Source organism: Myripristis murdjan, chromosome 19 (genome assembly GCF_902150065.1).
Source record: "Myripristis murdjan chromosome 19, fMyrMur1.1, whole genome shotgun sequence".
Classification (NCBI taxonomy): Eukaryota; Metazoa; Chordata; class Actinopteri; order Holocentriformes; family Holocentridae; genus Myripristis; species Myripristis murdjan.
Genome location: NC_043998.1, coordinates 26822113 through 26836218, shown reverse-complemented (window position 1 = coordinate 26836218; position 14106 = coordinate 26822113). Strand labels below are relative to the sequence as shown.

At 46.6% G+C, this 14106-nt stretch overlaps 2 protein-coding genes across 2 annotated transcripts in view; one reads left to right on the top strand and one right to left on the bottom strand.

The window, feature by feature from the left end:
- Window positions 1-14106, bottom strand: part of lipf (lipase, gastric) — a 944109-nt gene that overhangs the window by 908776 nt on the left and 21227 nt on the right. The window lies entirely within an intron of this gene.
- Window positions 12404-13790, top strand: LOC115378276 (neutral ceramidase-like; the record flags this gene model as incomplete). Its single annotated transcript, XM_030078466.1, has 3 exons — window positions 12404-12481; window positions 13246-13334; window positions 13592-13790. Coding segments are annotated over 3 exons (366 nt in total), but the record flags the coding sequence as incomplete, so codon positions are not given.

Below are 14106 nucleotides of genomic sequence, written 5' to 3'. Positions count from 1 at the left end.
AGTGGCTATTGCCGTGGCCAGGGACCCCCCAGGCCATCTACTTCTTCCTGACAATTACCGAGTCCCTGTCCCCCCTTGCCTCCCAGGCTGGCACAAACTTCCATGGGAGACTCTTGGGGCAGACCCCTGGGTGGTATCCACCATGACACAGGGTTATCGATTGCAATTTCTGCACCCACCCCCTCTGTTTAAGTCGGCCACCTTCACGCTGGTGGCAGATCCCCAGCACAGGGAGGTTCTGGCGACAGAGGTCGACACTCTCTTAGCAAAGAGAGCCGTCAGGGAGGTGATGCAGGACAATCATCAGGCGGGGTTTTATTCACGGTACTTCCTCATTCCCAAGAAGGATGGGAGGCTGAGGCCGATCTTGGATTTGAGGGGGCTGAACAAGTTTTGAGGCCCCTACATGGACTGCAAATTACAGCCGAGAGCTTCTTCGACATGACAGACAGGATGGCAGACGTAAGACGTCAGTGGTATTCATCCCAGCTTAACGTCAGTGCCTGTGGCGGTGTGATGTTGGCATCAGCCCTCACTGTTCTCTCCACAGACGCTGGATGACAGCCAGGCCACAGGATGAGTGAGAAGAATGAGGGCATGCGGTTGGTACATTAGGCTTAACTTGTGTTAGGCAATAGCAGGAAGTGTAAAAAAAAAAAAAAAAAAAAAAAAAAAAATTAAAAAGGGGAAAAAAACAGATTCATATTGCCAAAGGGATTAACTTATGGAACTACTGATGAGGAAAAAAAGGAGGGGGGCCGCGCTGTATTTTTGATAAAGTCAGTACTTAGTCAGTTAAATAAAGTATTATTCAATTTCAAGAACAAAATATTTCTGATTCCAAATGTTTGAACAGTGACTACCATTGAAAAACATGCTTCAATTTATTTGATTATTTTGTTTTGTTTTGTTCACGAAACTGAAACTGAGGAGGACAAATCACCCCACAGATTTTTTTTAATTAGGTCAGGTGTGTAAAAGTAGAGCTGGAACAAAAAGTTGCAGGAGTCCTGGAGGACTGGTCTGGGAATCACTGTTCTCTAGAGAAACACAAATATCTTTCCCAAGAAGAGGTATTATTGTTTTGTATTTTGTTGAAAGGTTACTCACTCAGAAGTCATTTGAGTGACTAATAATTTCCTTAAACTCATAACAAAGCTGAGAGTGTTGCTTCCTTGGTAGCAGCTAATAGGGATCCCAATAAATCAATCAGTCAATAAAATGGACCCCCTGTTCGTTCTGGCATTGGTAAACTGTTGAGAAGTCATAATGTCTGTGTGCTGCAATCTCCGGGCACACAATATCTCCACCTAGTGGTGGCTGCTGTATTTTTTTAACCCACTGGGAGTTTTGACCCTCTGTGGTTGCCTTAGTGGGTCAGCGTGGAGCGACTGACTCGAGAGGGGTCTAGCTGCAGACCTCCAGCGTGAGGCGTCTTCCGGTGCAGGCTCTCGTCTCAGGCCAACTTCCAGCTTGAGAAAAAAATGGAAATGCTTTTGGAAACAGGTACGAGTAATGTGACATGAGGCCACATCCACACTCGTACATTTGGCTGTTAGCACTTAGCTTCTGCTGTGTTTGGACCTGGGACCTCTTTGGGATCCTAGCGCCCACACTGGTCCGCCATATTCAAACCGGTGGACCAGTGTGGATGCTAGGATCCCAAGGTGTTCCCAGGTCAGCAGAGAGACATAACCTCCCCGGCGTGTCCTGGGTCTGCCCCGGGGTCTAATCCCAGGTGGTCGTACCCGGAACACCTCCATCCAGGAGGCATCCAGGAGGCATCCTGACACCCTTCAATGTGGAGGAGCAGCGGCTCCTCACCCCATCCCTAATTCTTTCAGTCACCACCCGGAGCTCGAGACCACAGGTGAGGGTTGGAACAAAGATCGACCGGTAAATCGAGAGCCTCGCCTTCTAGCTCAGCTCCTTCTTCACCAAGACGGTCCAGTACAGCGACCGCAGAGCTGCTGCCGCCGCCCCGACCCACCTGTCGATCTCCTGCCCCACTCTCCCCTCACTGTGAACAAGTGAGGGGCTACATCATCTGATAGATTTAAATACGGTAGGTCCTCTGACTTCTAACCGAAGCCGCTGGCTCTTGTTGGCCAGTGAGTTCACATTCCACGTCACCACTGAGGGAGTAGACGGCTTATATCTCCTGTGTTTCTCCATTAGCCTAGCTGTTGGCTTAGCACCTGCTCTGCACACACCTGTAGGGGAGACTGGGGTAAGTTGAGCCAAAGGGTAAGTTGAGCCACCCCCTGTTGCTAGGAAACGGTAAAAAACATTGATCATTTGACCAAATATTTAAGAGGAAGGCATCATTTCATGGAGTCTGTGAAGGTAAGAACCACATGGGTAAAGTGGTTAGACATTTATTTCCAAAAAACATTTTTTACTCTTGAAAGTGAATTCAGTCTATCATCAGTTTCCTGAGAATTGTGTTAAGACCAAAATAGATCATTTTAAATCTGTTTTATACATCAGTTGTGGTATCTATGAGCTACAACATGAGGTCATAAACCTAGCATAAAAGTGCACCATTTTAGCTGTGGGGACTAAAAAAGTCAAAATGGTAGCTCTGGGGTAAGTTGAGCCATTTGGCCAGGGGTAAGTTGAGCCGCCTCAGGAACAGCTGGAGAAGAAGTGTAAAGGCAGAAATGTTGGAGAGTGGGCTCAACTGGGGAGAGCTTGAGCAAAAAGCCACGAACAGAGTGAAATGGAGGGTATTTGTCAGTGGCCTATGCACCCAAGAGGAGCAAGGGGCTTAAGTCACGTTGAGCCGGAGCCCCATACACTTAATAAGTGTATTTTGGCTGTAGCCTAAATGTCTTAAATATTAAATAAATATGAAATATTGAATGAACGAATGAATGAATGAATGAATAAATAAATAAATAATATTAATTATTTATTAAGTGTATGAGGTAAGTGTATTTTGGTTCAGTGTTCAAATGTGTTACGTTCATATGTTCATAACTGACCTTACTGTCAGCAAAGACACCAAGAAACTAGTGTTCTAGTGTTATCTTTCCAAAAACACAGCTGTTAATGTTCTCTTCCCAAGCACACTTTAAGGCATGTTAGAACAGCTGTTTACTGTGCCTGTTGAATTGTGTTTAATACATAAAAATACACATGAATGTGAAGAAATGACTGTTATTTAGGGAGGGAGAAGGTGAGGGAGGGGTGGGATGGAGGTGGGGAGAAAGGTGGGGGGGTAGTAGGGATACGGCTCAACTTACCCTGCTCCTATGCTCAACTTACCCCATACACGGGGTAAGTTGTGCCACGAGACCACTTTTTTTGGACATGCTATATTATGGAAACAGTTATGTTTACACTCATTCTGTTTGTTTGAAGAGATGCACAACATCCTGAAATATATGCAGATATATTAGTTAGCGACAAAACTATGATTGCCTTGATGTAGTGATCCTAAATATGAAAAATGGCTCATCTTACCCCAGTCTCCCCTACCTGACAATCTGCTTCCTGTGTTCACTGGCATGCGTGTGCCTTATGTACGAGAATGATTATGTGATATGTGAGTTTTTGGGGAATTAGTATCATCACTTATTATTGCTCTATATGGTGCTAAAACGCTTGTGTGGACACAAATCATTCAATATTAATAATACTAATGATAATAAACACATGCATTTATCAATTCCCAAAATAAACACATGCATTTATCAATTCCCGAGTGATTCCTACCTGTAAATAAACAAAAATGTTTTTTCTCAATAGCCCAACTATAATGAACCACAGCTGTATATCACTTATTTATTTATTTAGTCATGCATACTATGAGCCTGTGGTTGATGAATTACTATGAAATGTTCATTATTGTCCCATTATGCTTATGTGTATTACTTCTAAATGGCTAATGATCGTAATTTATTAAGTTATTTTTACAAATGTGAATGTTGCTGGATACAACAAGCTTTGCTTTGCAATTATTAAGAAGAGAACAGAAGAAGAGTTCAACAAGTTCAAAAAAAAAAAAAAAACTGCATATGTGTCAGTGGGTTTATGCCTGTGCCTATAGACAAGTTTATTAGCCGTTTCCGCTCTACATCCTAAACTCCTCCCATCGATGCAATCCATTTCCGTTTTGGCGTGCTGGTTTGTTTTTAGCCACAGACATACATAGGTTTTTAGCTAGCTAGCTCTGTCCTGCCGACGAAAGGAAATTACAGACGGATACTTAAAAAAAAAAAAAAAAAAAAAAAAAAGTGGTTCGGGAACGACGTGTGCGGTAGTGTGCTGGCCTAGTTAACCTGAAGAGTCCACTGATCAGAGCCTCGTGAGGTTTAGAATCTTGTCTTGTGTCCCTGTCTATCAGCACCCAGCCATGTTGTTCATTAAATACAGATAAACACAACAAATACTGTGTGCATTGTAGTTTTTAATATTATATATGAATATTTTTATAGTGATGTAATTATGTGGGCTGCTTCTGTATTTTACGGTTTAATACCTGTTAGGATTAAATATGTTCTTTCTTGTTGAAGCCATTTGTTTAGTTTCCTCAAAGCAATTCATTCATCCAGTGTTATTAATGTACAGCATGAGCTTACTATGAATGATGAACTGTGTTAAAAGAAACTGTTACACTAAGGAACATAAGGCCTAGCATTCATGATCGTAGTTCAGTGCAATAATGAAATGATATTACATTTTTACATTTACATAAACTTTTATTTTCACACAAACAGTCAAGGTGGTTGAATTGTGTTCCCATTGTAAGGACATAATTGTTAAAATTGAAACCTCACGAGCAGCGAGCTACATGTCCAGACGAAGCTGCGTTAGCATGGAAGTTTGTTTACACCGGCATACGCTGCGCAAACCACTTCCGGCGGAAATGAAGTGCATTTTTGTAGAGTAATGGCGCCCCCCGGGGTTTGGTGCGTAAACTTGTCTATAGAGAGCATGCAAAATATGAGCCAGGTGACAGATGTAATTAAACATGAAGTGAAGTCGCATCACCCAAAGCAGACAGCAGTAAAGGTAAGCTGGAGGATTTTCTTTTTACTTACTTACTTTTTAATTAAAAAAATCTGTGGGGTGATTTGTCCTCCTCAGTTTCAGTTTCGTGAACAAAACAAAACATAATAATCAAATAAATTGAAGCATGTTTTTCAATGGTAGTCACTGTTCAAACATTTGGACTCAGAAATATTTTGTTCTTGAAAGTGAATAATACTTTATTTAATTGACCAAGTACTGACTTTATCAAAAATACAGCGCTGCCCCCCTCCTTTTTTTCCCCTCATCAGTAGTTCCATAAATTAACCCTTTTAGCAATATGCATCTGTTTTTTTTCCCTTTATCAGTTTTTATCTTTTCTTTTTTTACACTTCTTGCTATTGCCTAACACAAGTTAAGCCTAATGTACCAACCACATGCCCTCATTCCTCTCACTCATCCTGTGGCCTGGCTGTCATCCAGCGTCTGTGGAGAGAACAGTGAGGACTGATGCCAACATCACACCGCCACAGGCACTGACGTTAAGCTGGGATGAATACCGCTGACGTCTTACGTCTGCAATCCTATCTGTCATGTCGAAGAGGCTCTCGGCTGTAATTTGCAGAGCATATCAAAGTTTTGTGGCTTGGATATGTTCCACATAGACACTTTATGCAACAGATGACAAAGTACAAGAGAACGCCACAGCACCTGACTGGCAGCATTCTAAAACCTGATCAAAGCAACGGGCAACAATGAAGCTGATGGTTTCCATGACCCTATAGATCCTATAGGCCTGATGAGAACAGACACTCACTTGGCAAACTGACGAGTTTCAGGAGAATGAGACTGACTTTCTGCAGTGAATCACTTGTGACAAGCAGTTAGACAGTAATCCACCAAAATATGAGAAAAAGTCGGATGGTCCCACTGGAAAGCAACAGTTTCTGAGCCCATAACACTAAAAGTCACTCACTAACACCTGAGTTACCATGCAGTGATCCCAAAGAACAAAGCTCACGCTGACTTTACGCTGGGAAGGAAACGGCAGCACCTTTCATGCCAAAGCATTGACCTGGTTCCAGGTGGTGTAACCGGGTCCAGTGCCTCCCTGAAACAGACCACCAGGGGTCCTCGGCAAAATGAGGAAAAGTTTAGTGGCTCGTGCTTCATCCAGACGCCTCTCACAAAGAATCTAATCCGGCAACAACAATCTGATCTTTCAGTATGTCATTTTAGTTATGAGTAATAAGGGTTTCTTTCAGTACTTCTTTATTTATACATGCATGCAATTTTGCTGGTAATTTTTATATTTTATGTTCTGCTAATTTTATGCTCATTTGCTGATCCCCTTCTGTCATGTTTTTGCTCAGAGAAAGTCCACTTGGGCTCCCAGAACATGGAAAAGTTTGAAACGCCCCCAGCCAAGTTCCTTCAGGAGTCATTATTATTAGAATGAATGAGGCTGCCGAGACAGACAGAGCACAGCAGGCGGTGCCTTACATATTTAACGCCTGAGTTACCATGTAGTCATCTCACAACAAAGCTCATCCCTCAAATTAGAATGTATCGCAATAACTTAATTATTTTTTAATTAACCCTCGTAAAACCTTAAGGGGTCAAAACGACCCGAGCGTCGCGAGTCTTTTTTCCGGGGTCCTGCGGTGCACCCATGCCTCACCCACTCTGCAGCGGCGGTCGCAGCCTCCAGCGCTCCCCCATGCCCCCGGATCCCTCGGCCTCGGCCCTGAACGCACCGCAGGACCCCAGAAAAAAGACTCACGGACGCTCGGGTCGTTTTGACCCTTAAGGCTTTACGAGGGTTAAGTAAATAAGAATTTTATTGCTAAGTGAACCTGATTTTATATGGTCAAACTTTACTCTAACCTTAATTGCTATGGCTGGAACTGCCGCTGTCCGGCGAGGTGTCTGGTATCAGATGGTAGTAATGATGATGATGATGATGATGATGATGATGATGATGATAGTGATGATGATGATGATGATGATGATGATGATGATGGTGTTGGTATTTGCAGCTGGTTTTACAGATTTGGGTTAGATTGTGGATACCCGACCCAAACCCCGTCAGGTCTGGGCAGGTTGAGAGAAATTTGTTCAGGTTCGGGTCGCGTTCATTCACATCAACATTACTTTAGTGAAAATCTAATGTGAAAAAAAATAAAAATAATGGATCTACTGTCTGTTCTGCGCAACTCCCTGTATAGTGCTGGAGTTTACGTGATGACGCTAAAGGCAACACGCAGGCTCTTTCAGGCCGTGACTGTAATGTAGTGATGGAGGATGAGCAACATCTGGGGCTCAGGTTGAGTTTGGACACAATAAAAGAATACCTGTGGGGTTTGCTCACTAAGCTCTGAGGCTCTGATCTGTGGTCAGCGTGCTGCTATAGGAAGCCACCGCTGCAACAAGTCAGCTGCTGAAGTTTCTTCCCTCCTAGATATTCCACCATAAGATGGAAGTGGGATTATTGCAAAGTGGAAGCGTTTAGGAACCACAGCGACTCGGCCACCAGGGGGCGGCACCACGTAAAGTTACAGAGCAGGGTCGCCGAGAGCCGAGGCTCATAGTGCGTAAAAGAGTCCGACGCTCTGCCGTCTCAGGACCTGCAGAGCTCCAAACCTCCTCTGGCATCAACATCAGCACAGAAACTGAGCGCTGGGAGCTTCATGGCCGAGCGGCCGCACGCCAGCCTCACATCAGCGAGCACGATGCCGAGCGGCGGACGGAGCGACGTAAAGCACGCCACCGCCAGCAACCCTATGGTCTCTACAGAAGAGAGCGCTGCTGCACACAACCCTGAATCTCAAGATCCAGGTCTTCTCTCTTCACCCGGCGCTTCTGCGGAGAATCAACATTTGCGCCTGTCCACCTAAGAACATTTCTCCGGGGACTCAGGTGACTGTCGACCTTTCATAACTCAGTGCGAACTTCATTTTGAGTTTGCCAAGGATTGGACTGCGGCTGAGTGGAATCGTCGCTCAGTTGTTTGCAACTCTATCCTTTAGTTCACTAGAGCTCTGATTCAGATTTTTCAGACTGTTACTCCTGGTCGTGAAGCCGCTAAAGCTCTTGTCGCTTTACGCCAAGGAAGGAGAAGCATACCAGATTACACCATTGAGTTTCGCACGTTGGCTGCTGATAGCGGATGGAATCAATTGGCGTTCCATGTATTCTCGCCAGGAATTTATCCCCTCTGAGCCAATATTACCACCTCAAGTATCCACTCACGCAAAACTGGTCATTCCCTCTCATAATTCTGGGGAACCCATGCAGATTGGTCATACGAAGCTGTCACCCGAGGAACACCTCCGCAGACGCAATGAGGGTCGCTGTATTTACTGTGCTCACTTCCTGTCCCATTCGTCGCCAAGGCTCTTCTCCCATGAACTCTGTGCTGGTAAGCCCTCTTCTCAGCAAGAACAGGTCTTGCCGGCAATACACTAATGTCACTCTGGCAGTCACGTTGCCTGGTGACTGAGAGGAAGTCTAGCCAGGATGAGGACCCCGCATCATCGGAGAACGATGATGAGTAGGAGTATCCGAACCTGTCATCTGTTCCTGAATGCTACTGTTACAAGGGTGGTGTAATAATATGGTTATTACTATGTAATTACAAACCACCAATATTAAAACTGTTCGAATTCTTCCTTACGAGGGTGAGCAGTACTTAATAGACACAGGCACAAGAGTTGCAACAATAAACATTTATTGTGCAAGGCGGCAGAGAAAAGATAAAACCAATGAGAATGAAATGTCTTTAAAAATGGGAAGGTCTTTAAAAGAGCAGAGGTAAAACAGTTCTTATGGACTAATCTGTCCCACAGGGCTCCTTGTTACGCTCCGAGTACGTCCTTGGTTTGGCCCACACCACCAAGAGTCACTCTTCCCCACTGGACTGCTGCCTCGGTTACTTGGCCTGCTCTCACTCCTCAATGAGGCCTCTTCCGCTCCCCAACGCCTCCAGGTGGCACTTGTTGATCCTGGAACAAACAAACAGACAGCCAGCAATCTGCCTTGCAACCACAGGGTGCACCTCCTCTGGTAACGCAGAGCGTTTCAGATTTCAGCAAACAGTGTATTGGGCAGAGGGAACTCACAGCTTTGGGCAGAAGCTCCTGCTTCTGCCTTTCGTGCACTAGGCCTTCAATACACTGCTGCGTCTGTCCTGCGTCTGTCCTCCGTCGGCCTGGAGACTGCTGGGGATCTTCCCGGTTCGTAGGCAGGTGGCCTTTGTCAACAAAAAAACTCACACACCCAACATGCCTTGGCTGTATATATAGGTAGGGGGGAAACCCTCCCCTAAGTCACCATTGGTTCTTGTGGCCAGTCTACAACAGTTGATTGGCTACTGTGGCTGTCAGTCAATGTCTGCACTGAGTAGTTCAATTGTGTCCAGCTGTGTTCACTTAACATACATGGACAATCAAGGAAATCAAGAAAAAAGCTGCATTCAAAACTACAACTGAAGACAACCAAATGCATACATGCAAATAAAATGTTAAACCTATACATGCAGTTAAATAATACTCACAGCAAACAATAAATTAGCACATTAAGACAGCACAAAACACAGCATAACACTCAGCATGACACTACATGGACCTTAAAAAGGTCTTCAGCATCTGACATGTGCCACCATTCTTACAGGGAGTGAAAGATTTGCAGAGATCCTTTCTTCCTGGGTAATACAAGGAGAGTGAGCCTGTTTATGAACTGTACCATGAACAGTCTTGTTGGTGGTTGGGTGGAGGAAACAGAGCAGATTTCTTTTCATAAGAGATATGCATCAGTTTGACATAAGACATAAAATAGATATGTTGGTATATGAATGTATTTCTATCAGAATACTCTACAGTTAATGATTTGGAGTGATGAGAAGGGCAACCATTGCCTTTTCCTTTGATTTCATCAAACATGTTATCGCAGGTTGTCTTGGGAATGCAGTCAACGACTTCGTCCCTACTGGTCCCATATGACCCAATATTAGTTTCACCCACGGCGACGGTGATCTTCTCCATTGGGATTACAGTGAAACCATCTGTTTTGTCAGGGTAGTCCTGCTTCGTGTCGTACACCACCACCACCCAGCTGTACCAGGAGTACTTCTTGTCCAATGCCCATTTTATCCATCCATCCATCCATCTTCTGCCGCTTATCCGGGACCGGGTCGCGGGGGCAACAGTCTAAGCAGGGACGCCCAGACTTCCCTCTCCCCAGACACTTCCGCCAGCTCCTCGGGGGGGAACCCCAAGGCGTTCCCAGGCCAGCCGAGAGACATAGTCCCTCCAGCGTGTCCTGGGTCTTCCCCGGGGCCTCCTCCCGGTGGGGCATGCCCGGAACAACTCCCCAGGGAGGCGTCCAGGGGGCATCTGAAACAGATGCCCGAGCCACCTCAACTGGTTCCTCTCGATGCGGAGGAGCAGCGGCTCTACTCCGAGCTCCTCCCAAGTGACCGAGCTCCTCACCTTATCTCTAAGGGAGCGCCCGGCCACCCTGCGAAGGAAACTCATTTCAGCCGCTTGTATCCGTGATCTTGTCCTTTCGGTCATTACCCAAAGCTCATGACCATAGGTGAGGGTAGGAACGTAGATTGACTGGTATATCGAGAGCTTCGCCTTTCGGCTCAGCTCCTTCTTCACCACGACGGACCGGTACACCGACCGCATCACTGCGGAGGCTGCAACGATCCGCCTGTCAATCTCACGCTCCATTCTTCCCTCACTCATGAACAAGACCCCGAGATACTTGAACTCCTCCACTTGAGGCAGGACTTCTCCACCAACCCGGAGAGGGCATGCCACCTTTTTCCGGTCGAGAACCATGGCCTCAGACTTGGAGGTGCTGATTCTCATCCCCGCCGCTTCACACTTGGCTGCAAACCGCCCCAGTGCCTGCTGAAGGTCCTGCATCGATGGGGCCAACAGGACAACATCATCTGCAAAAAGCAGCGATGAAATCCTGTGGCTCCCAAACAGGACTCCCTCCGGCCCCCGGCTGCACCTAGAAATTCTGTCCATAAAGATTATGAACAGAACCGGTGATAAAGGGCAGCCCTGCCGGAGTCCAACATGCACTGGGAACAGGTCTGACTTATTGCCGGCAATGCGAACCAAGCTCCTGCTCCGGTCGTACAGGGACCGAACAGCCCTTAGCAAAGGGCCTCGGACCCCATACTCCCGGAGCACCCCCCACAGGGCACCACGAGGGACACGGTCGAATGCCTTCTCCAGATCCACAAAACACATGTGGACTGGTTGGGCAAACTCCCACGAACCCTCGAGCACCCTCCGGAGGGTATAGAGCTGGTCCAGTGTTCCGCGGCCGGGAAGAAAATCGCATTGTTCCTCCTGAATCCGAGGTTCGAATATCGGCCGAATCCTCCTCTCCAGCACGAGTAGACCTTCCCAGGTAGGCTGAGGAGTGTGATCCCCCTGTAGTTGGAACACACCCTCCGGTCCCCCTTCTTATAAAGAGGGACCACCACCCCGGTCTGCCACTCCAGAGGTACTGTCCCCGACCACCACGCGATGTTGCAGAGGCGTGTCAGCCAAGACAGTCCCACAACATCCAGAGACTTGACATACTCAGGGCGGATCTCATCCACCCCCACCGCTCTGCCACTGAGGAGCTTACCAACCACCTCAGTGACCTCAGCATGGGTGATGGACGAGTCCACCTTTGGGTCCTCGGCCTCTGCCTCCTTAACGGAAGACGTGACGATGGGATTGAGGAGACCCTCGAAGTATTCCTTCCACCGCCCGACAATATCCCCAGTCGACGTCAGCAGGTCCCCACCTGCACTGTAAACAGTGTCGGCAGAGTACTGCTTCCCCCTCCTGAGGCGCTGGACAGTTTGCCAGAATTTCTTCGAGGCCGACCGATAATCCTCCTCCATGGCCTCACCAAACTCCTCCCAGCTCCGAGTTTTCTCAGCACTGATGATTTTTTTCATCATTGAGGCGTATTCAGCTGCCTTGACTGACGGGTCGAAACCCATCAGACTCCAGTAGACCTGGTTGAGGAACATCCCCCTATACATCAGGCTGTTGAAATAGATGCTGTACATGCCTATGTCATTAATGCTACATTTAGACTTCCTGGTCAGGATGTCGAGCAGGTTCTTGCTGAGAGACGTGCCCCTGACGGTCAGGTAGTGGTAGAGGCTGGCCACGCTGCCTTCAGTGGCCGTGTTCTCATAGAAGGTGGTGAACATCTCAGCCAGACGGATCTTTTTCTCTTCACTCTGTGCTGACATGGAACTCTTGAAGATCACACTGAAGTTCTTCCAGGCGTTGAGGATGCGGACCTCGTCCTGAGAGTAGACGCTGGCGTAGTTGTGCCATTCCACATCCGTTGCCAGGTTGGAGATCTCCATGGAGAGAGAGTCCAGCTTCCTGTTCACCTCATCCAGATCGAGGTGGTGATCTCTGGCCTGAGCAACATCTACACACACTACATCACTACGTATGAGGAGTACCAGGTACACACACACACACACACACACACACACACACACACACACACACACACACACACACATGCATACACACACGCATGCACACACACTACATCACTACGTATGAGGAGTACCAGGTACACAAACACACACACACACACACTCGCACATACACACACACACACACACACTCGCACATACACACACACACACACGCATACACACACGCATGCACACACACACCTCAACAGTGCATCTGTAATCTGGAATAAAGCCACTTTTATCATTTCTTGCTTCTTTCCTTCATTCCCTCTTCTTCCTTTCCTGCTTCCCTCCTTTCTTTCTTCATTCCTTCCTTCCCTCTTTTCACCTCTCCTTCCCTCCTTATTCCCTTTCATTTTTCCTTCCCTTCTTTCCTTCTTTGCTTCTTTATTTAATGTCTCCTTAATTCCTTCCTCTGTTCCTTCCTTCCCTCTTTCCTTCCTCCTCCCTTGCTTCTTTCCTTTATTCCCTCCTTTCACCTCTCCTTCCCTCCTTCTTCCCTTTCATTTTCCTTTGTTCCTTCCTTATTTCATGTCTCCTTAATTCCTTCCTTCCTTCTTTCCTTCCTTTCTTCCTTTTGTCTATCTTTCCTTCCTTTCCTCCTTCCTTCCCAACTTTCTCCTTTCCTTGCTTCCTTCCTTCCTTCTCTCCCTCCTTCCTTCCTTCTTTACTTCTTTCCTTCCTTTGCTCCTTGCTTCTTTCCTCCCTTCCTTCCTCTCTCACCTCTGTCTCCTTTTTCATGTCAGAGAGACAAAACCTTCGTTACCGTGGAGATTTACCACAACAGAACATCAACCTGGGAGGTCGTCTGCACTGATGCATCATGGGAGACCAGGTGTGTGTGTGTGTGTGTGTGTGTGTGTGTGTGTGTGTGTGTGTGTGTTGTTGCTGACTGTGTGTGTGTGTGTGTGTGTGTGTGTGTGTGTGTGTGTGTGTTCCATCCTGATTACTTGTCAACTCAATAAAAATAAATAAAAAAAAGTTGTGAACTCTCGAGGCTGTTATGCTGCAGAGTTATGCTGTTGTTGTGTGTGTGTGTGTGTGTCGTTGCTGACTGTATGTGTGTGTGTGTGTGTGTGTGTGTGTGTGCAGGTTCCGCTGGCTGAAGGGCTCCGGCCGGCAGAGCAACGTGACGGTGGAGTGGCACATCCCCCTGCAGGCGGCCGCCGGCTCCTACAGGATCCGACACCTGGGCCACGCCAAGCAGCTGCAGGGGTCGCGACCCGTCGTCACGCCGTACGAGGGCGTGTCCGCCGTGTTCGCCGTCACGCCCAGCTACTACCACCAGTGACAAGACACACACTGAACATGTTGTTCCACGTGTCACACATTAAAGCTTCTTTCTTCATGTTTTTACATCCAACTGATTGATCAAATCTTCTGCCTCACCTTTTTGTTTAATTTTTCATTTTTAATTTTTGCAGTGTATTTATTTGACCTTCATTTAACATGTTTGGGAGTTATTTAGGCAATATTCTCTGCTTGTAAGAATAAAATAATATATTGAATATTTCCTCAGCTCCAAAATGCTGATTTTTTATTTATTCACGTGTCGTGCATCGTTATCATCCAAAGGACAAATTCAAACCCTGCTCTGATTTTAAACA